This window comes from Pinus tabuliformis, chromosome 2_2 (assembly GCF_031772625.1).
Source record: "Pinus tabuliformis cultivar Carrire ecotype Pingquan chromosome 2_2, CPIR1, whole genome shotgun sequence".
In the NCBI taxonomy this organism is placed as follows: Eukaryota; Viridiplantae; Streptophyta; class Pinopsida; order Pinales; family Pinaceae; genus Pinus; species Pinus tabuliformis.
In genome coordinates, this window is record NC_142300.1 from 1192963409 (window position 1) to 1192985124 (window position 21716).

The following is a 21716-nucleotide window of genomic DNA, read 5'->3' on the forward strand; positions in this document are numbered from 1 at the left end:
GCAGCTGGAGACTTGAAGCCAGGCTGGACGCTATAGAAAAAACACTCAACACCAACAGAGCAATCATATTCAACCATGTTAAACGGGAAGGCAACAAGGTCGCGGATCTATTGGCCAACCTGGGAGTGGAAAATGGGCATTCTCTTCTCACTGGGGCTCTAGACATAATTCAGAATCATGAACAAGAACAGGAATGCAAAATTCTGGTCCAAAAGGATGCAGCTCCCCCGGATGCGGGTGCATATACAGTGGGTTAATGTGATGGGACAGGGGTGCGGCGAGGTAGGACGACACCTGCCTGCCCTGTACCACCTGGTTTATCGCCCGACGCAGCTTAAACAGGGGCATCTGGTTTCACTTGGATTCACGTCATGTGGCTTTGTTACGCCCAGCCTGTCATCGAATTTCTCCATCGCTTCCGCATGCTCTGGTATGAGCTGGGCCTCGGCTCCAATTAATGTTGGGGTTATGGCGGGTGCAATGCGAGGAAGGGCGGATAGTGTTAAATACAGGCTGAGCTTTGTGATCGTTTTGAAGCCTCTGGTGCTTTGCTGGTCTGGTAAAGGTGTATTATGGTATGCTACTTTGTTATGCTCTGTCGCCCTGTTATGCTCAGCCAATTCTGCGACGCTACCTCCGTCTTCTCCCAGGCTTTGTTTGGAGGCCTCCAGCTTGAGTTTGGATGCCCATTTGAATAGGCCGAGCTCTGAGGAGGTGGTTGAGCGGTCTTGTTTACAAAGGGTGGCTGAGGTGCTAGTTATGCCCCGTCTTTGCCATAGAATGAGGAGCCGCAGGGGAACTCCTAGGCGTGTGCCCTCCCGCCCGTCCTCCAATTCTCCCTCCGTTTCCAGTGATCTCTCCGCCGGCCATTACCCTCGCACGCGCAGTGGGAGAGGGCGTCTCCATCTCCCCAGCCATTTCCCTCCTGATTCCTCGTCGTCTCCCTCTTTTGGCTCGGCGATTTTCACCTTCAATTGTTCCCTGAATCGTCCAAGAATCACTGCTCATGTCTCGGTGTTCTTTCTTGAAGAAGGCCAAGAGGCAGGGGAATCCAGCACTCATCAGGAGGGCCCTGCCTCTGTCTCTGCGCAGATTCCTTTCTCTATGCAGGTTCTGGAGGTCCCAACTCATGATGCCACGGACATGGTGCTGGAAACGGAGGCTCCTGGTCCTTCTGAACCTGACGTTGCTCGTGCAAGGGATGACACTGATGCTGCTCATGCAAGTGCTCTGCCTGAGTTCGGTTGGTGTAGGATTGTGGAGGAGCCTCCAGACGCGTAGTTTCTTTCTCTGTTGCTCTGTTTATGGTCACGCAGCCCTTAATAACGGGCAATTTTTGGCTCAGGATGCAAATTTTGGTTCACTTCTGCAAGATATGGTTCAATTTGTATGCCTCTCAGAATTTTTGTAAGCTTAGCAAGAGAGTCATTACTTGTTCCCCTGTGTGGGATTTCAATACCAGCTCTTGGCTAAGTTCACTGTCATGGGCAGTGTTTCTGATACTCTCTGCTGCTTCTACAGGGCAGTTGTTTTTTAATACGATCTAGATGTAAATTACCCCTTTTTATGTTAATAGAATAGTTTTATTTTTTAAAAAATAAAAAATAAAAAAAATAAAAATAAAAAAATAAATAAAATAAAAATAAAAAATAAAATAAATAAATAAAAATTTAAAATTTAAAAAAAAAAAATTGCATGCATGAATGTTCATGTTTTGTTTGGCTTAATGATATTCATGTTAAGAAGTATAAGGGAGTATGTAGATTTTTTTGATATGGATGGTTATATTAAGTAATATGTAGTATTATGATAAAAAATTGATATTTGATGAATATGACTATTGTTATGAAAATATTTAAAGTTTTGTTTGAATGTTTAATATGATATTCCATGGTCTTGTATGTTTATAATGCAATTGAGATGATGAATTTATCTATTAACGTCATATGATGGTCATTGGAAGTATGGGGATGATGCCATTGCAGTGACACTAGGAACCTTATGATCATTCTTAGTGAATGGTTGGCTTGAGTTCTAGTGAGAGTCATGAGGACTATGGAGGCCTATACTCTTCTTACTTATAATTGATGCGATGGATTTCTTAGCGGATATAATTTGAGAAAAGGGAATTTTCCAAGAATTATAGTGATGTAAAAGTATGTTGGGGAAGAGTTAAAGAAAAAATAGTTTTGCACATGGGTTGGTTTCAATCCTTCTTAGTGCTTAATAGATCTAGGCTCTAGATGGATCTATTTTGGTTGGCATAAATTTAACCAATGACATTGTATGTGGAGTTGTAGTGATGCATAAACACTACATTGACATGAAAATCAAGTCTAGATTAAGGTGGATATGAACCCTTAATAAAAAATACCAAACAATAATAGGTACAAGGTTCCCATAATATTGGTAGAAATCCAATTCAAGGAGTTGTATGCACGGTTATTATGATATATGAGTACCATGGTGAAGGACCTCTCCTGGGGCAGAAACTTAATAGATTTGGGATTAATGTGTATTTACATTGGGTGCTAAACCATTGAAGTTGTATAGAGTTGTAGCAATGTATAATAACCATATGGAATCAAACTCAACTTATTAAATACATGTCAATGTGAATAATTAACCAAAATATCAAACAAAATCTTGGCTAACTACATGTAATTATGAGTTCTTATCCAAAATTCCAAACTAAATATTTGATAAAATTCCCATATCATTAATAAAAATTTAACCCATATAATTATATATACATAAATGTTATTATCCAAATTTACAAACTAAACATTTGATAAAATTCCCATATCATTAATAAAAAATCAACCCATTAATTATATATACATAAACACTTAACTTTATAACAAACATCCTTATAGTTGGAGCAGAAGGGATTATTCACAATCCCGAAGGAAAAATAGTAATTAGGTACACTTGGGACCTGGGTAGGAAATCAAACAATCAAGCAAAATTGTACAAGCTCTATATGGGCCTTCTTCACACTCTCAAGCAAGGTGTTAAAGACCTCACTATCATAGGGGACTCCTTCTTGGTAATCAAATAGTTAAGAACTAATTCTTCTCCTAAAGATAATGCACTAAACTAGATCCTTCAATGTGATAAGAACCTCCTCTCATATGTTTCCAACTCCACATCCTTCCATGTTCTCAGATATCTTAATGTTGAAGTTGACTCAATGGCCAATAGAGCTTGTCTCTTACAAGAAGGAAAAATAGATGTCAATAAGGTCTTGGGGTCTTACAATGTTCCTTGATGATGGTGGACATCTCAGTCTTGTTTAGTCTCCCTCTCCTTATACTAGTGCCTTTGTGCCTTACTCTTCTCCTTCTCCCCCTTCTCATGATCACTTTAACCCCTTTTTCTCACCCTCCTCATCCTCTTTCCCCGCCCCCTCGCCCCCCCACCACCTTCCCCTTATTTCCCCCTCCCTCTCCCCCCTCCTTCCCCATCCCCCTTTCCCCTCTCCTTCCCTTCATTTCTTCCATTTGTTCATACCTCAACAGATGGTGCAACGTTGCAATGGTTGGTGTTGCATGCAGGAAGGTGTGTGGGTATTAAATAATATTAAGGTGTTTAAGGCTATAACCATGCGGGATCGGTTGAAAATGCTTCGGCAACGATTAACTAGGGTGTCACATTTAAATCCCATGTTGAGGACTAGACATGGAATTCACTATCTTAATAGTTCATCCGAGGAAAAGTCATCTCAGGCAACAGGTTAATGATGGTGAAACCTTGGGATCCAGGAAGAGTAGTTTTCGTTTTGGAATTTCACACGAGCTCCATGGATTTGGATGGGCATAAATTAGTGCTCGGTTTGCCGCTCAGTGCACTGGTTCTCCAGCTCGTTTATAGCCTCAAGTCATCGAATGTTTGGATTCAAGTTGTTCGACTCCTCTTAATAGTCTTCGTTCAAGGGTACAGACAATTTTACAGGAGGAAATTTCGTCGGGGAAAGGGTAAGCTTCCCTAATCTACTCTAAGTCTTGAGTTCACTCACTTAGCAGTTTCCATTCTCAAATCCCATTGTGTCACCTCCTTCTCTGTGGATATTTCTGAGCGTTAAAATATTTGTGACTTCTCTTATTCTTGTTGCTTTATACTGTGCATATGTGGTTGGTTCTTTGATTCAATTATGGAGTTTGGATTCTGGGACCATTGACACCTACGGTCCAGGAGAATGGCTCGAAAGCTTGGTAAGCACGATGCCTCTACAAGTAATTTCTGTAGCCTCGAAGCCATGGCTCATGTGAACAATGCTGCAAAGAAATTGCAGAATTAAGAGTTGATGTTTATGACCTCCAAGTTCTACTTCATCAGCAGAGCCTTGCTGAAAATTCCACCTTGGACACCATAGAGAGCCAGCGACAGAGGATTTCTCGGCTTGATGATGAAGTGGAGGCTCTCTAGAACATTGTGGTGGATCTCCAGTTGCAGGTTGCCATGGTTGAAAATTTGCCAACTAAGCTTTGCAGGGATATAGACCTGAATCAGTTGGCTTCACCCACTGATTAACCAGTCTAGATGTTTGGTTTTCAATGTATCTTTCTTCTGCATCAATTTTGTCGTCTATATAGTACTAGAGAAATAAGTGTACTATCATATAGTATTATTTTTTACTCTACTTGGACTAACTTAGAAAGCTCTCTCGTGGCCACTATGATGCCTAAGAAACACTCTACAATGTAACTCACCCGAGTAATTGTCGTGACTAGGCATGGATTTAATCTAAACAATACTCATTCTTAAGCAAAGTCTTTTGATAGAAACCACATAAGAGAATTTTTTGCCAATACGTTTTGAACCAACAAGTGTGGTTCATCATCAGGACCAGATGAAGAGGCAGACCATGGCAAAGACTTAAATAGAGAGCAATGTAGAGACATAATTTCAAGTAACGGCTATATTTGAATAATAATATTTAAAATATAATATTAATTTATTAATATATTAAAAACAAATATTAGTAAGTAACAACTATATTAAACGACTAATTTTTGAAAAATAATATTTAAATTAATTTATTAAAACCAAATATTACTAGTTTTTGTATAATAATATTTAAATAACGATATTAGTTTATTAATTTATTAAAAATATTAATATGTATGGCTATATTAACAACTAGTTTTTGAAAAATAATATTTAAATTAATTTATTTTATTAAAACCAAATATTTATTGAGTTTAGACTTTTGTGATCCATATTAATTATAACAACATCTTTTAGAAAAAATCACATAGGAGATAATCTCGTCGACGCGTTTCGAACCAACCAGTGTGGTTCATCTTCAGGACAAGATGAATCAGATCTAGACAATGAAATAAATAGATGAAGAGAGCAGCTAACTAGCCGTTAGAAAATAACGGCTAGTTTGACTAAAAATATTTATTTATTTAATTTTTTTTCCCTATATATTTTTATATTTATTTATTTAATCGTTTCATTAAGTTTTTAACAACTTAACAACTCTGTTTATAATTAGTTATTAAAATACTAATCCCTAATAGTATCTCCATAGTAATATTAATTTTTATTATAATATAAATATTATTTACTTTGATGTTATTTAAAATTCAAATTTTCCAAAAGTTTAGTTTTTTTTTTTTGAATTCTAATTATTATTATAACATTATAGCTTAAATTGATTTATTATATAAATAAAAAATCTAACCTAATTAAAAAATATTAATTAAAATTCTTTTTGATTCTGGGTCAAAACCTAAAAAAATAAAAGTTAAATAAATAAATAAATATTTTTAGTCAAACTAGTTGTTATTTTCTAATGGCTAGTTACCTGCTCTCTTCATCTATTTATTTCATTGCTTAGATCTGATTCATCATCTTGTCCTGAAGATGAACCACACTAGTTGGTTCGAAACGAGTCGACGAGATTATCTCCCATGTGATTTTTTCTGAAAGATGTTGTTATAAAACCAAATATTACTAGTTTTTGAAAAATAGTATTTAAATTGTGATATTTTTTTATTAATTTATTAAAAACAAATATTAATAAGTAATTGTTGTATTAAACAGATAATTGAGAATAAAATAACACAAAAAGTCAAATATCTAGATAACCAAATTTACAAGGTGTAGTCTAACCATGTGACTTTTTGGCCCTTTTCTTAGGAATTCAATGACACAACTCTTGATAAGATAGTAATGTTTTATTGTTTAAATTGAATTTTTAGATCCAAAATGAATTCAGTGCCCCACAAAATTCATGGGGCACTTAGATTATGTAAACTCAACTATTTAAAATGTTGTGTTTAAATTTTCAATATTTTGATTTTTTTAAACATATTTAATTTTGTCAAAAAAAATAGGTTAAATTCATTTATACATTCAAAAATATATTTTAAATAATAATAAAACACAAATTTAGATTCAAACTAAAACCAAAAAATAATTAAATAAAACAAAAATAATTAAAATTTTTAATTTTTAACTAAATTTCAGAGCAGCAAAGATACTATCGACAAAAATCCACCAAAGTCAATCCACCAAACCCATTAGACTTGACTTTACAAAAAGACAACACTCACAAGACTACCGTGGAAGTTCAAAATATCTATTAAAAAACATAAGACACTCTCGAGGAAGTTACCGAAGATCCCCGAAGTGACAAAGTGAAAAAGACATTAGTGCGAGGATGCATCGCAGTAACCGCCGATGTCATGGTCCACGGACGTGTTCCAGTTTGAATTGGAGCGACAAAATTTCCACGTTGGATGCCCTTTTAGGTCTAAGATTTTTGGTTGACCAAAAGTTTTATATTAAAAAGAATAAAAGCCATAGTTTCTGGTTATAAAATATTTAAGTTGCAGTTAAATATTTATGAAAAGTTTTATATTAAAATATATGAAAAACTATATTTAAAAAAAAAAAAAATTATATTAAATGACCGTCGAATAATATTATGTTTTTTATTAAAATATTTTAAAAAATAATTTTATATTTATAAAAAAACAAAAATTTGTATTTTTCTCAATTTTCTATTTTTTTAAATGATTGATTGGTTTATAGTTATTATGGTCCATTGAAAAATAGAGGATTAATAGTGTGAAATTTAATTAGAGGGATTATTTTCTGTGTTTTAATCTCCACATATATTTATTGTTAAATAAATCTGGATCCAATAAAAATGATTATTAAGACATAAATTTTTGGTATTTAGAGATCACTTGAAACTTACTTTTAGTATAAGTGTTTTATTCTTTACCTTAAATTTCAGATTTAAAATTTTGTTATTCTATATTATTAAATTTTATTATGTTTTTTCATTCTCTAATACTAGAAAATTTGATACATTATACCATTTATTATTTTTATGAGACAAATGAAATTTCATGTGATTTACGCGGAAAAATCTTTCATAAATTTGATATAGATCACAGAGGCCTCAATTCAACCCTTTATTATTTTTGAATCATCTTAAAATATTAATGTTAAAAATAAGTAAACAAGAATAATCCTAAAAAATTTAATATTTTAAAAAGAAAATAAATAAATAATATATTAACCTTTTTAAGATATATATTATAGAATTTTATTAAGTATTGAATCTTATTAATCCAATTGAAATTCAGTAATTGTGATTTGCCCCCACAAAGATGCAGAAAGCATATTTTTGGAGAATCTTACGGAGCAGGAAGGAAGAAGAAAAGCGTGGAATAAAAATCTAGAATTGGAAAATGGCGAACGAAGACAGTCAAGAGGAGGACGATAGGATGAGAAGAGAAATTGGTCAACAGCAGGACCACAGCCATTAAGAATGCTGCTGATGGATGGACAAAGATGAGGGAAGAATTTTGATCGTCGAAGCTTACAAATACACTACGCGTTTTGACACGTAAACGTGGCCCCCGCGAACTGACATTTGCCGTGCTGCTCAGGCGTTTCGAACCTTCGGCCTTTTTGAACGCAGGAACTAGAGTCGCGGCTCTAATTCTGTCGATTGATTTATATTTAGACGCGGGATTGAAGCGGAGCGGATTCAGTCTCGCGATCTGTGAGCAAGAATGAAGTCCTCGCTGAAGAAACTGTTAGGTTTTAATAAGCACAAGAGGGAAATGCGCGAGCTAGCGGAGCCTTTGGCCGAATTCGACGAGCTCAGCGCTGCAAAGCAGGTCTTTGATTCAAATTCTCTGAACTCAATTTTTTGTCCGCAACCCTGTTACGCTGATTGCAAGTTCAATCCTCAAGTGTGTGTTTTTTTAGATGTTCGTCTGGTTTTATTTGAAAAAATAAAAACATGTTTACAATTTCATAGTGAATTAAGTGTGTTTATTTTATTTTTATTGTGAAAAGGAAAGAAGTAAATAAATTATTTTAACGTGTACTAGATTAAAGATAATTTATGGTACAGATTGTTTTTTCATCTACTTGATGTATTTGGTCTTTTTCTGTGAAGCTTCAAAATAAATGCTCCCAGCTTCTCGACAAACCCCTCGCCTCGCTAAATAGATTATCCCAATAGCTAGCTGCCACCGTATCTGCATAACTTTCCTTATTGTCTTTGATGGCCTCACATTTTAAAATGAAATGTTTTTCTGTTTCCACTTTTTGGGAAGAGCAAAAAATGCATACTATTTCCTCCCACACTTCTTTTGGCATTTTCCAACGGTTTGTTTCACAACGGAGTTGATGAGAATTAGTCCTTAATTGAGCAATAAGAATTTTAGCTCTCCAAAGAATATTGGCCTCTATATATGCTTTTGGTTGATGACTATGAGTGGAATTAAACATTTCAATATAGTACTTTTTCTTTCTTCCTACCTCCTTATTCCAAGTACGCTTGTGGAACTTTTCCATAACAAAAGCTTTTATCTCTTTGTTGTTTATGGTACACACATTCAAGCAAATACCCCATTTACTAAACCATTTGTTATTTGTTGCATCCAAGTTTTTTTGCTCTTGCACAATTTATCATTAAAGACAACCGTAGGCCATCTACCCTCTTGGATTTGCTCAATTTTTTTTAAATACCTTATGACTGCAGCATAGCAATTGCTTCAATAGGAGCAGTCCCTGTTTCACTTAACAAGATATCATAAGGAATTGCACTTTTAATCTTAAATTTGTTTGTAATCAAAAGCTTCTGAATTTTCTCAATTTGTCTCCACTGTATGTAGGAGAGACATGGTATAATAACTCATTTAGATTTGCTTAATTTGTCTTAATACAATTTTCGTTATTATTTAAATTTATTTATTCATAAAGTGATTGGTTGAAGTGTGAGTTGTTTAGTAACTTCTATCTCTATTAATTTTTAGTTTTATTTCATTTTTATTTAATTTTTTAATTTTTTTTTTATTATTATTTTTATTTTCATGAATTATAATTTTTCACCATATTTTCAATTTAAAATAACTTATTATTATTAAAAACATATTTTAATAAATATAATTATAAACAATTATATAAATGAATAAATAAATATAAAATTACTAGTTAATCATATTTCTTTGTTTTTAGTAATAGTAAGGTTTTTATTTTTGCAATGAAATTTTTATCTTTATTATTATTTTATTTAATTAAATTATATTTAAGCGAAATTGCAAATACTAATTACTATATAGCTCTTGTTTTATTTAATTTAATAAAATGAAAATTTATTTATAAATTCTTTTACATAATATTATGTAATATTTTGTTTTAAAGGATATATTTCTACATTGTTTAGATTTAATTGTATTAAAATCTTTTTGCATTTAAATTCAAATACACTGAATAATGTTATCTATTTTTTTCACAGAGCATGTTTCTGTACTCTTTTGCACTTGAACTTTAATTACAACGGAGAGATGCTCTGTGTCTATTCTATCCCGTGTCTATTTTATTGGCTTTTAAGTTATTGAATGGAGATGCTATTTTCCGATCTTTTGCATTTAAATTTAAATAATAGATTGATATTGTAAAGATTTGATAGTTTTATTATTTTTTTAAATACGTTAATGTTGTAAAGATTTGATAGCTTTATTAATTTTTTAAAATAAGTAAATCGACTTTTTCATATTCACTTTGATTATTTTAAATTTTAGGTCGATTAAATATATTAATTTTACAGGATGAATATATGTGAAATTATACCATTTTTTATTTTTTATTTTTTTAATGATGGTACTTATATTTAAATTTAAATTTTCAATAATTGTATTAAAATTTAAATTCTCAGAATTATTGTAAAGTGTAAATTTTATTTTTAAGGATGGTATTTAAATTTTAATTTTCAATGATTGTTGATAAAATTCTTACAACTTTATTGATTGCTAATCCGAGCTTGTTACAGAAGTAAAAGGACTTCTTTCTGATCCATTCTCATCGAATTGGAAGCTAATTATACGATAGGATGAAAAAATATACAAATTAGGAACGAAAAACTAAAACTTGCATTTCTAATTGGTTTGTGTTTTAAAGAGCACACTTTATAAGTTTGTTTTAGTACAAAATTATATTTCTTATATTTTTGGTTTTGTTTTATTTATTTTGTATTTTGTTTTTGTTTTTATTTATTTTTGTATTGATAAAATTTTAAGATGATTAAAATTTATTTTTATTAAATTTAAATTAATTATATAAATTATTATTTTTGGATGAAAATATATAAATAATATTATAAAAACAAAAATTAGATTAACATTAATGTTTAGTTCATTGTAACATTTGATTAACAAAAAAGCTTTATTGGATTAGGAATATAACAAAAAAAAATTTTCAACTAAAATTGGAAAATATTATATTGATAAATTTTTTTAGCATACTTAAAGACAAACATACAAAATGGAGCTAATATAAAATTTTAGATAAAACTTATAGCTCTTATACACAAATAAAGAGAACTCGCAACTATTTCTAGCTATTACAATTCAATTATTTAAGTAGGCATACTACTTAAAGAAAACACCTAAATTTTGAAGAACTTTAAAAAAAAATTAGTCACAAATGAACACCTATTGGACAGTGGCTTCCTCTCGTCCAACTATGAATGTAGAGAGGTCCGTCGGTCAACTTCTCTAGCCTCTTTAGACTAATGTACAATTTCCTCTTCTTTTGGATTTACCTAGGTTGAGTTGATAGAAATGAGGTTGTGGAGAGAGAGTTTGTGTGCATGTTTAGAACTAGGATTATGCGCATACTGCATTTTGTTTCTAGTTGATCCATTTTTTCCCTTTGTTGAACGAGAAGGCTCATTACGTTTGAATTTTGGGTGACATAGTGTTGTTTGTTATCATGGACCTTAATGTAAATTGAATGAAGGGCTATTTGATTGCCTTAAAGAGGCTCTTCATGCTTGCAAAGGATTAATCTCAGCCTTGCAATACCCTAGCATCCATGAGACCGATTCCCTCCTTAATTATGATCTAGGAACCAAGGTTGTGAAGAATTTGAGTTGTCTTGGACATACAGTTACACCTCAAGAGAATTTTGAATTCCACCCTATTTTTACTCTATCTTAAAGATAATTAAAACTTGCATTGAAAAGACCAGTGAACTCGACCAAAGAAATAAATCCTAGGGTAGTTCCAACACTTGAAACTAGATATAAAAGGAAACCACAACCAAGTATTTTGTCCCTATAGGAACCAAAGAATAATAACTTAAAAACCAAAAATACTATGTAATATCAATAATAGTGAAATGCCTCTTAACCTGTTTGGTAGAGGTTCACACCAATTCCAATAGCTCTTGAAGTGAAGATTGAAATAATCCAAAAACAAAGCTTTAGACTTTAGCACTAGATATATCAAACTCAACAAACCGAGAAGATGAAATTTACTTGAGCCCAAAACCTATATTACCAACCATAAACTAGAGCCCAATCCATATTTAGTACAGGTCCAAGTGAAATTGTCAGAGCTATCATGAAAACCCCACCCCTCTTCTCACAATATCCCACCTTGCTAACAAATTTCCATTATGTAGGAAACATAAACCAAAGCAAAGATTAATACTCACATGAAACAAAGTGTGGGTTGTGTCTGTTAGAGTCGGTCTTGTAGCCCTCCATCAGCGATCAAAGCTCTTTGCATTTGCATAAGTAGGTGTCTCATCAGTGTCAATTTTTGCATCCCATTAGGCATACCATAACCCTGATGGAGGAGCTGGTGTTTTTGTCCCCCTCTTGGCATTGCTGGATCTGGTCATTTCAGTCATTAAGCTCTTTCAAGCTTGTCTTGTCTTGTCTTGAGGTCAATTTCCTAGGTCTAGGGTTTTGGTCAAGTATGTTTACAAGGTCATGTTTCTGAAGGTCAATAAGTGCCCAGCAAGCCAGAGGGATGATTTTAAAGGTGTTTCTTCGCAAATTTCAATCTTGTACAGTTAATCTTTACCTTGGATTATATAAAGTGGGCTTGGGCATGAAATTATTTCAAATCAAAGCTATAAAGGCCCAATCTCCCTCCATTGACCCTCATTGTGCATCCAAGTTACTTGCAAGAGTGATTGAGTGAAAGTTTGAGCAAATTTGGGAGCTGGACAGGCGCGCGACCCGTCAGGGCACCTCCGCCAGTGCAAAATTATAACGGGCGCGACCCGTCAACGCCCTCTTTGTAAAACTGCCTGCAAATTCACCAAGGAGCCACAAATCGCCAAACTTCGTAAGGTAGGCCCTCAATCTTAAACAATTCTTGCTTGCCATGGTTAAAGGAAATCATGATTGCATTCTCAAAGGCCTTCATTTGCAAATGAAAAGCTCCACTTTGCTTTGGTTTAAAGTTGTCCAAATGGCGGTCCATGTCATCATTCAGCTGAGTGTATCATCATTCAGAGGGTTTTCATCATCATATTAGGTTCCATTGGGTCATGTTACACCTTGTTCATGCTTCAGTTGTGCCTTGGCAAGGTCATTTCCCTCTCCTAGGGTTTTGAAAGCCAATTTCTCTTGGACGGTCAAATCATCGGCAAAACTTGTTTCCAGATGTTCATACACCTTCCCCTATCCTTAAAGTACCTTACCAAATGCTTCCCATCACTGAGATCCCCCAAATTCCTCATTTTTGCATAAACCCTAGTTTCCAGCTACAACCTGGCAATTTTCTAGGTTGGGCCTGTGTTTTGCCCTTTTGGACCCCTTCCCCCCACTCGATCTCCGCGATTCTACTTTTCCCTGCTTCCTAACATCCCTCCCCACTCCCAAAAATTTTCCAAGAATTTAGAAGCCTCTTATCCCCTTCATTTCGCTCCATTTCGACAAAATTCCTTGTTTCACACATCGAGGCAAGTTTCACTCAAATGATGTTTCAGAGCAATCAAAGATGAATTTTGCAAAACCGAGAGAGGTTTTTGTCCACAACATGCCAAAGAAGAAAAACCTCCTTCACTTTTTGCACAGGTGTCATGGTTTTAGAGAAATGTCAAAATTACAATCGCCGGATCCAAGGAGGTTGGCCAAGGCACTAAAACGACGGAAAAGGCCCGATCCACTCCAAATTTTGGTCAAAGCCTCTTTGACTGAGCATGGTACCTGATTGGCGACTCCCAGCCCAAATTTCAAGAAATTTGGAGAATATTTTGTCATTTGTGAATTTTTTGTGCAATTTACAGGTTTTTCCCATTAACGGGTCTCACCCCCCGCGCGACCCTTCATCATGGCAACTCCATTTGGAAAAAACTAAGCATTTCCAGATTTTTCATGCAAAGTTACACATGCTCATGGATGGACTTGAGATTTGGTGAAGTTTTGGGCCTCCAGAAAGTCAAAAAACTAGCAAAAAATGACTTTCTGCCACTTTTTTGAATTGCAGAAAGCAGTCTTGGGAGATTTGATTTTTGACAGGGCAAATGAACTCCAAATTCAAAAATTCCAGTTGGGTTGGAAAGTAGACTCACAGAACTTTCCAACAAGCCTACTTTTGCTCAATTTTTCCACCTGCAAGTGTCCCAAAAGTGGCTCCAAAGGCGCGCGACCCGTCAGGCAGATTTTTCCAAAAATGCACTGTACAGCTCAAAAAAGCGCAGTTTGACTCAGTTTAACTTTTTGGGGTGAATTATGATTCTCTTTGATGTAATTATGGTACTTTTAAGACACTTTTACTCTTATGTAACATTTCTAGAAGATTCATTCATGAAAAGGGTAAATATTAAATGAATGAATTGGTTTCCTAGCTTATAGAGGCAAGTTGTTTTGACTGCCTAGTTTGTAGTGCTTAGTTTAGAAGTGGTTGAAACAGCTCCTAGGATAGTGAGCTCGACCCATGGAGGCAGGGAAAGAGGTTAGATCATCTATATTATGTACTTTCTTGCTCATTTTCATGGTTGGACTCTTGAGGGATAAGCTATCATTGTATTATTCACTGTATCTTTGCAATTTTTGGCTAAGGAAGACCAGTGTTTTGCAGTCCTCTTTGGGATTCTTGTGGACTCATGTGTTGATGGTGTGTTTCTCAATGTACTTGTAAGCTTGTTATGTGACTCATTTCCTTTCTTTTACTTCTTCACATTAAACAAATGAAGTGTTAAAGTAAGAATTCATGCCTGCCATGCTCTGCTTTTAAGTTTGTTTAATTTCAATGTTTTCTACTGTCTAAAGAGAATTCAAAGTTATTGTTTGCTCTCTTTAGCTCTTCACCTTTCATTCCTGAACATCCACCTCAATTAAAGGCATCAATACTGTCTCCTACCTCGCCCCAAAGAACCCCCTGCAGAAACTGTGTCCAATCCCCGCACCCAAAATTGCCCTCTCCTCAATTTGCCACCAAAAACCCAAAAAACCCCAAATCAAACTCTTTGATCAGTTTACTAGCCTAATATCAGTGTTACCTTATTGGTCATCTCATCTATTGAAGATTTTACGAGATAGACCGGAGAGAGCCTTCTCCTGCCCCGTAGGGCTAGCTACGAGGCTAAATGGTTTGATGTTGCCTTGAGGTTTACCTTTCTCAGCCTGAGGTGAAATTTCAAGCGCTAACAGTGTCCTTGTGAGTCCTTTCCCAACATTTGGAAACACATTTGAATTGTGTCAAGGCATGGACATATTAATTGAGAGGTTATGTGGCTTAGGTTCCAAATTTGTTGAAAACATTAGGTTATATGTGAAAAGATTCAACCCCCATTTTTTAACAAGATATCATGCGATGGAGTGGCCACTTTATTTGCTAAATGATCAACCTGAGGTTTGAGATCCCTTAATGTTGAAAAAAATGTAGCAAGAAAGGGTCAATTTGACTTTAGCCTTAGTCAAATTAAGTAAATTAAATTTCCACATCAACGGGACAACTTGGATGCAGTTAACTAGTATGACATGGATCTTTTCACTCAGTTAGCTCAGTAAATTCGAGTTAGAGGGCCTGGAGTTCAGTTATGCATGTGTGATTGCTTAATTTTAATAATCCAGTTCAGTTGTTTTCAGTTGTATACAGTTAATTAACCTCTAACTATTGATAGATTCTGTTTAAGGTTAGAGGTGTAGTGGGACAATAGTGTAACTGAGAGATTTTTCAGTTAACTGATTAATCAACCCAAAATAGGTAGTGCATGCAAGGAATTTGAATTCCTCGGCTGAAGTGGAGATGACAAGGCAATGTAACATCAATTGTAAACTAGTTTTGAGTGTACATGTGTTGCGTGCAGTTAGTGATCAATCCTTGAGAATTGCACAATCAATTTGGAGGAAATTCCTAACTTTTAGGGGCCAATTTCCTCAAGAATTGTGCAAGGAAATATGAGGCTTGATGAACAAATAGTTCGCTAAGTGTTGGCTAGAGTTTCTCATTGAGTAAAGAGCACAATTATTCTTTTGCGGGTTGAGCTCAGAGCTGGAGCTAGAAATTGTAATAGTTTCTCTATTCATCTAATTAATGCAAAGAGGCTTGAGGGGTTTTTCCCAGTTGGGTTCCCCTAGAAATCACTGTGTATTTTTGGTTTTGCTTATTGCATGTCTATGCATGTTGTTCTAAATTGTGATTTTCATTCTGTAGATCAATAGACTAGAATTATGTCTCTTGTTGTCAGGTTGAGATCTTGAGTAGTTGCAATTTCTATCAAATTTATACATGGTATCAGAGCCCTGAAATCACATTAGAACCAGTATTTCAAACTTGTTTCTCGGGAATTTCGATTTGACTGCTTTAGTGCATTAGTTTTTCTTCAGGATCAAGAGATTGTATTTCAACAGACTGAGATTGGAGTATGCCCTGGAGGGTAGCTCAAATTTCATAGCCTAGAAGGATCGAATGGAAGCAATGCTCGATGACAATGGTGTGTTAGAATATGTTAAAACTGGGATTGCAAAACCCCAACAATCTGATGCACCCAATGGAAGAAGGATGTTGCAAAGTCCAAGAGAATTCTTTTGGAAGGTGTGAAAGTGATCCAGATTTAAACAAGAACACAACAAATTACAGATATAACCAAAAATACAAAGATGCACTAGATTTAACACTTCATTTCTCTAATATCAAATACTGAAATATGCTTACAAACAGAATGGAAATAAGACTAGCTCGGGTGATGGTAGCTTATCTCTAAAAAGAGATGTGGCAACTACATGCCTCTGAAATGTGTTACAATGAGGCTCAAAGGCCTATTTATTATTAAGAAACAATGGAAAACCCTAAACATCCAAAAACCTAACCATAGGAGATGAAGCACCCAACAATGGACCCCATTTGGGTAAATTGGTACATCAACTTTCCAGGGTTGTAACTCTGGCATACGATCTTCGTTTGACGTGCACAATACCTCGTTAGAAATATCTATATGAGGACTACAACTTTTGAATGACCAAAATTGGTAAAAGCCCCATGTTGGTCCCATTTTTCCAAAAAATACGTCGTTTAGGGCCTCAAAACGGCTCTGAAAGTTCAAGACCCGAAAAACTGCCAAAAATAGTAAATTGTGCTACAAATAAGGAAACTGAAAAAATGAAAGAAATAATGGTAGGGGTCCAAGTGGAATAGACGGATGGCCACCAATATCCACCTGGATCATTCCTCCCCCCTTAGGAAGCAATGGTCCCCATTGCATTGAGTTCCTCCATGAGATGAGGAAACTTCTGCTAAACTTGGTCCCTGGTGAAGGAGTTGGCCTGCTTTGACAACTCGATATAGTTGGATCCTTTGCTGTCAGGTGTTATTGATCTGTGTTTCCATTATCTGATCAGTTGTGGCTTGTTCCATGCAATATGGGTTTAACTATGTAGGTGTGAGTTGTTATGCAATGTATGATGTGTCTAGCAATGGTGGGAAGTATGGTTGAAGGTGATCCACATTGAACACTGGGTGCAGGCCAAGGAATGGGGGAATGTTGAGCTCGAATGCATTGTCTCTCACGGCCTTGGTAATGGTGTAAGGATCATATCGGAGTGGTCTGAGTTTCCGATAGGCTCCTATAAGGCGTTCCTTCTACAAATGCAACAAGACTTTGTCGCCCACCTAAAACCTGTGTGGCACCCGATGTTGATCATGTCGCTACTTGTACTTGGAATTTGATTTCTCCAGAATCTCGTGGACTTGCTGGCGGATATGTTGGATGTGCTCAATGAATTTGTTTTCCTTATCGACTTCAGACTGGACATGAGCAAATCTGCCTGAGTAGTTGCAAATGGTATGGCCACATCAATGGGACATAATGGTTGGAATCCCAAGCCCACTTGAAAAGGGTTATGGCCAATCGAGCTGTGGAGAGCCCAGTTATAGCTATGTTGGACATATGGGAGGCTCTCATCCCATGTGCGTGGATTCTTTGAGTTGTACATGCGCAGAATGTGTACGATCATCTTGTTGATGACCTCTGTCTGTCCATCAGTTTAGGGATGGAAAGTTGTGGACTTAGCGAGCTTGGTGTCCAACATCAACTAGAGACTGGACCCAAAATGTACTGAGGAACCTGTTGTCCCTATTTGAGATGATAGACTATGGGATCCCAAAGTGTACCCACACTCATTCAAAGAAGAGTTTAGCAGTGGCTTCTGCTGTGATATTCTTCTTGCAGGCTGCCATAATGGTCATCTTCGAGAATCTGTCGACGACCACAAAAACACAGTCGTTTCCATGCTTAGTAGAAGGAAGGCCTGACATGTAATACATGGAGATGGATTCCCAAGGTCGACTAAGGGTAGGCAACGGAGTATAGAGGCCTTGCTTCTTGATGGTCGGTTTGGCAATGGCATAGGTAGTGTAGGATCTGATGTACTTCCGGACATCCTGTTGAAGATTCGGCCAATAGAAATACTTCTGCAGTACTGTCACCATTTTCTCGACCCCGAAATGCCCAGCGGCCCGAATGTAGTGCGCTTCCCAAATCATCTTGGCACGCTCGCTTAAAGGAACATAAATGTGTCCCAGGTGGCATAACAGGGCATCCTGAAGGTGAAAATCTGGAACTTGTCGACCCTCCAAGAGCGTCTAGTATGTGTGGCCAAATTATGGGTCGCTTTGGTAGAGAAGTTGTCAATGAGAAGTCTCGTTTCCACAAGAGTTGAGTATGGTGGTTAACGCCATGATCGTTGATTGGTGTTCGGTAGCAGAAGTCTCGCGTAACGGTCATGGGGCACAAAGCCCGAAATTTTGGATAGAGATAGGGTAAAGACTCCACGGGATGCGCGGAGCGCGAATTATAATAAGTCAAGTCAAAGGGTTGTCTACCCAAAGATGATGTAAAGGAATGTAAGTTGAGTCGGCCCACCCATGGTCTGAAATGTATAAATAGAGCGAGGCTCTATGGTTAGGGGTAGCTAGTTTTTGAAAAAAAGAATGATCTAAATTGTAATGGGTTCCTGAGCTAAGAAGTTTTGGAGCATCTATAAGTCTGAGTCAAGGGTATTGAGTGGTAGATAGAGGCTCTGCAGCTGTGTGCGCAGAGGCCTGGTAGAGTCCGCAGCTGTGTGCACAGACCCCTGCAGTTGAGTGTGCAGGACGGATCTGGATGTATTAGTGAAGAAATTGAATAAAGATAAGTTGATTCTGAAATTCTGTGTTAAATCTAAATTATTGTGGATCTGGCTAATGTATGGTTAATATAACTGTTTGATCTATGCGTGTATGCTTATGATATGAATATATGTGAATCTGTATCTATTTTAAGTGCGCGAACTGGTTAATTCTATTAAATGTTTGCTTAAAGACCATAAAAAGTAGATTGAATCTATAAACAATGCATTAATAAGTATTAAGGAGTAGTCTAGATCCGAATCTGCACGAAGCAGAGTGGCACGAAGCGAAGGAACGGTGCGTGAAACCTCCAGACCACATCAAGACATCCCAAGGGTGCAAAAACCTAGTTCCAGCACCCTCCCCTACTACCTCGGGTGAGACCTCAGTCCGCGCTTCGCGGGCTGTTGCCGAAAGGGCTGGTAGCTGTGGGATTTGTTTGGCTAACTAACTCTTCCGAACTTGGGTCAAGCCCCTATAAGCCAACAAATGGTTCCATTGCTAGGACTGGGATTTTCCTAAGGGGTGTCTGATGTTGGAACACTGGAACCCTACAAAGAAAGAGCTTGAAGAGTGGTTGGATCTGAAGCTCCACGAGTTCGCGGTTCAGGAAAACAGAAACCTGTGGATATCGGAGGAAGATTGGTTGGACCGCTATATATACACAAATATCCACGAGATCTTCTTCGCGACATTTCCGATAGAGCTGTACGAGTGGATCGCGAGGTTAGCTGACAACGTGGGAAGGTGCAGATTAGATTAGCCTATTGTGTGGACTCCAGAACTAGTGCGCAGGCTAGAAGCCACCGAAGATAAAATCACACGCGCAGTAGATCATTGGCTGGATCGGGTAATAGGAGGATTTATCACTGAGTTCGCGATAGATACAACTGTGAGTTATAGTGAAGCGGAAAGGCGATTTCTCCAAGGACCGCGAGGTAAGTATATCAAATCATTGAATACTTGGATTAAGATGTTGTTGTGTGAAAAACAAATTATGCGCGTTTATTGATGTCTGGAGTAACACAGAGCGGAAGAGGTTACTGAGGGATGGGAGGGGTAGAGAACAGTCCTCTGATTTCTATCTCACGGGAGAGCAAGGAGGAGCTTGCAAGGTTCTCACCGAGAAGTGCAGTCTGGTTGATTACGGAGCGCTTCCCACTGATACCACCTCCGTCCACGCCACCACCCGCTTCACCTACATCAAACCCATCCACACCAACACCACCCCCACCTCCTCCACCACCAAAAGTTGGGATGGCGAGCGCAGTCCAGCTGCCGATATTTAAGGGTGTAGGAAATGAGGAACCAGGCCAGTTCTGGTTTGTGATAAAGTCTGTATGGGATGCTCAAGGCATCACAGATGATAACATCAAGAAGGCTACCTTAGTTAGCGCACTGCAGGACCGTGCGTTGACCTGGTACATGAAATACTCAAGTGATCATCCAAATGAGGGAATAGCAGCAATCCAAGAGGCGCTAAACAAGGAATTTGGTCGACCAAAGTTAGAAGCACAGTCGGTTATTGGGTTCAAGGAAATCGCAATGTTGCCTGGTGAAACCCCGTGGGATCTAGATCAGAGGTTGAAAAGCACCATCCGCGAGGCAAACATGACACTGTCGGATGCGTAGCACTGCGCTTGGTTTGTCGTGTCATTAACACCATATCTGAGGACGGCTTTGTCACAACAAAAGATCTCAACCCAAGTTGAAGCGTTGGAAACAGCAATGAGGTTGCACGAAACCCCAATACAGGATCCAAGGTTGGGAGTACAGCAAATCCAAGCGCAAATACAAAACCTATGTCTAGAAATGCGAAGTTTGAAACAAGGGTAGGCGCCTCGGATAGAAGTACGGGAAGAGGTGTGGTGTATCAAATGTAAGGGCCAGGGCCACGATAAGGACCACTGTTCGATCTTCGCGAACTATGTGATAGGAGGGGGACCAATACCGTTTCGACCAGAGGTATAAGCTGGGCCCACACTCTAGTGTGCAATCTGTCAGGTGGGAGGAAAGCATGCCATGGACAATTGTCATCTATTGCCGAACCTAAGACAACCCCCCCCCCCTCAACAATTATTTTGCAACTTCTGTAGGACGGTGGGCCACGATGAAAGAAATTGTCGCAGTTATGAGATGTTGATGGATCGAACACCTGCTTATAGGATGCAGATGGAGGTGCGCGGGCAGGATCCCGCCGCACCACTCGCACGAGGAGGATACCAAGGACGCGGATAGGGCCTCGGGGTAATGGGACCTGGACGGGGGTGAGGACAATTAATTTTCTATAATTGTGGAGGACCAAGGCACTATGCGCGTGATTGCACAAAGCAGTCGATTGCCCCACGCTGATTTCTCAGATGCGGGAAAAGTGGGTGCTTTCGGCTAACCCTACTCAGAACGTCCACGCTGATTTCTCAGATGCGGGAAAAGTGGGTGCTTTCGGCTAACCCTACTTAGAACGTCCAAATGATGAAGGCTGAACCTTGCGCAGAAGATCCTAACGTAAATATGATGCTTAGAAGTGGCGCCGCTACAGGGGAAGATAAGGGGAAGAAGCCAGAGGTAGATACATGGGTCCGTAAGGCCCCCTCAAAACAACCAGAATTTGACTTGGAGCATGCGAAGGAAACCTTTATGGAAGCTAAGAAGAACTTCGCGGAAGCTTCTACTTCGGGCAGTAAGGATCAATTCGGACCAGAGAAGGATACTTCTATGCTAACCACCTTCTTGGAAACATGCATGAAGTTACTCAGGGATGCTAAAGCGGTGAAGGGACTGCAAGAATTGATAACTCGATGCACGGGAGCAGACAAACCGTGAATG

At 37.3% G+C, this 21716-nt stretch overlaps 1 protein-coding gene across 1 annotated transcript in view; it reads left to right on the forward strand.

Moving 5' to 3' along the window:
• Nucleotides 1–21716, forward strand: part of LOC149197770 (uncharacterized protein At2g33490-like) — a 541003-nt gene that overhangs the window by 193407 nt on the left and 325880 nt on the right. The window contains exon 2 of the mRNA XM_089405960.1: nt 7641–8150. Coding sequence (XP_089262086.1) covers nt 8043–8150 — 108 coding nt within the window. The 5' untranslated portion in view covers nt 7641–8042. The remainder of the gene's footprint in view (nt 1–7640; nt 8151–21716) is intronic.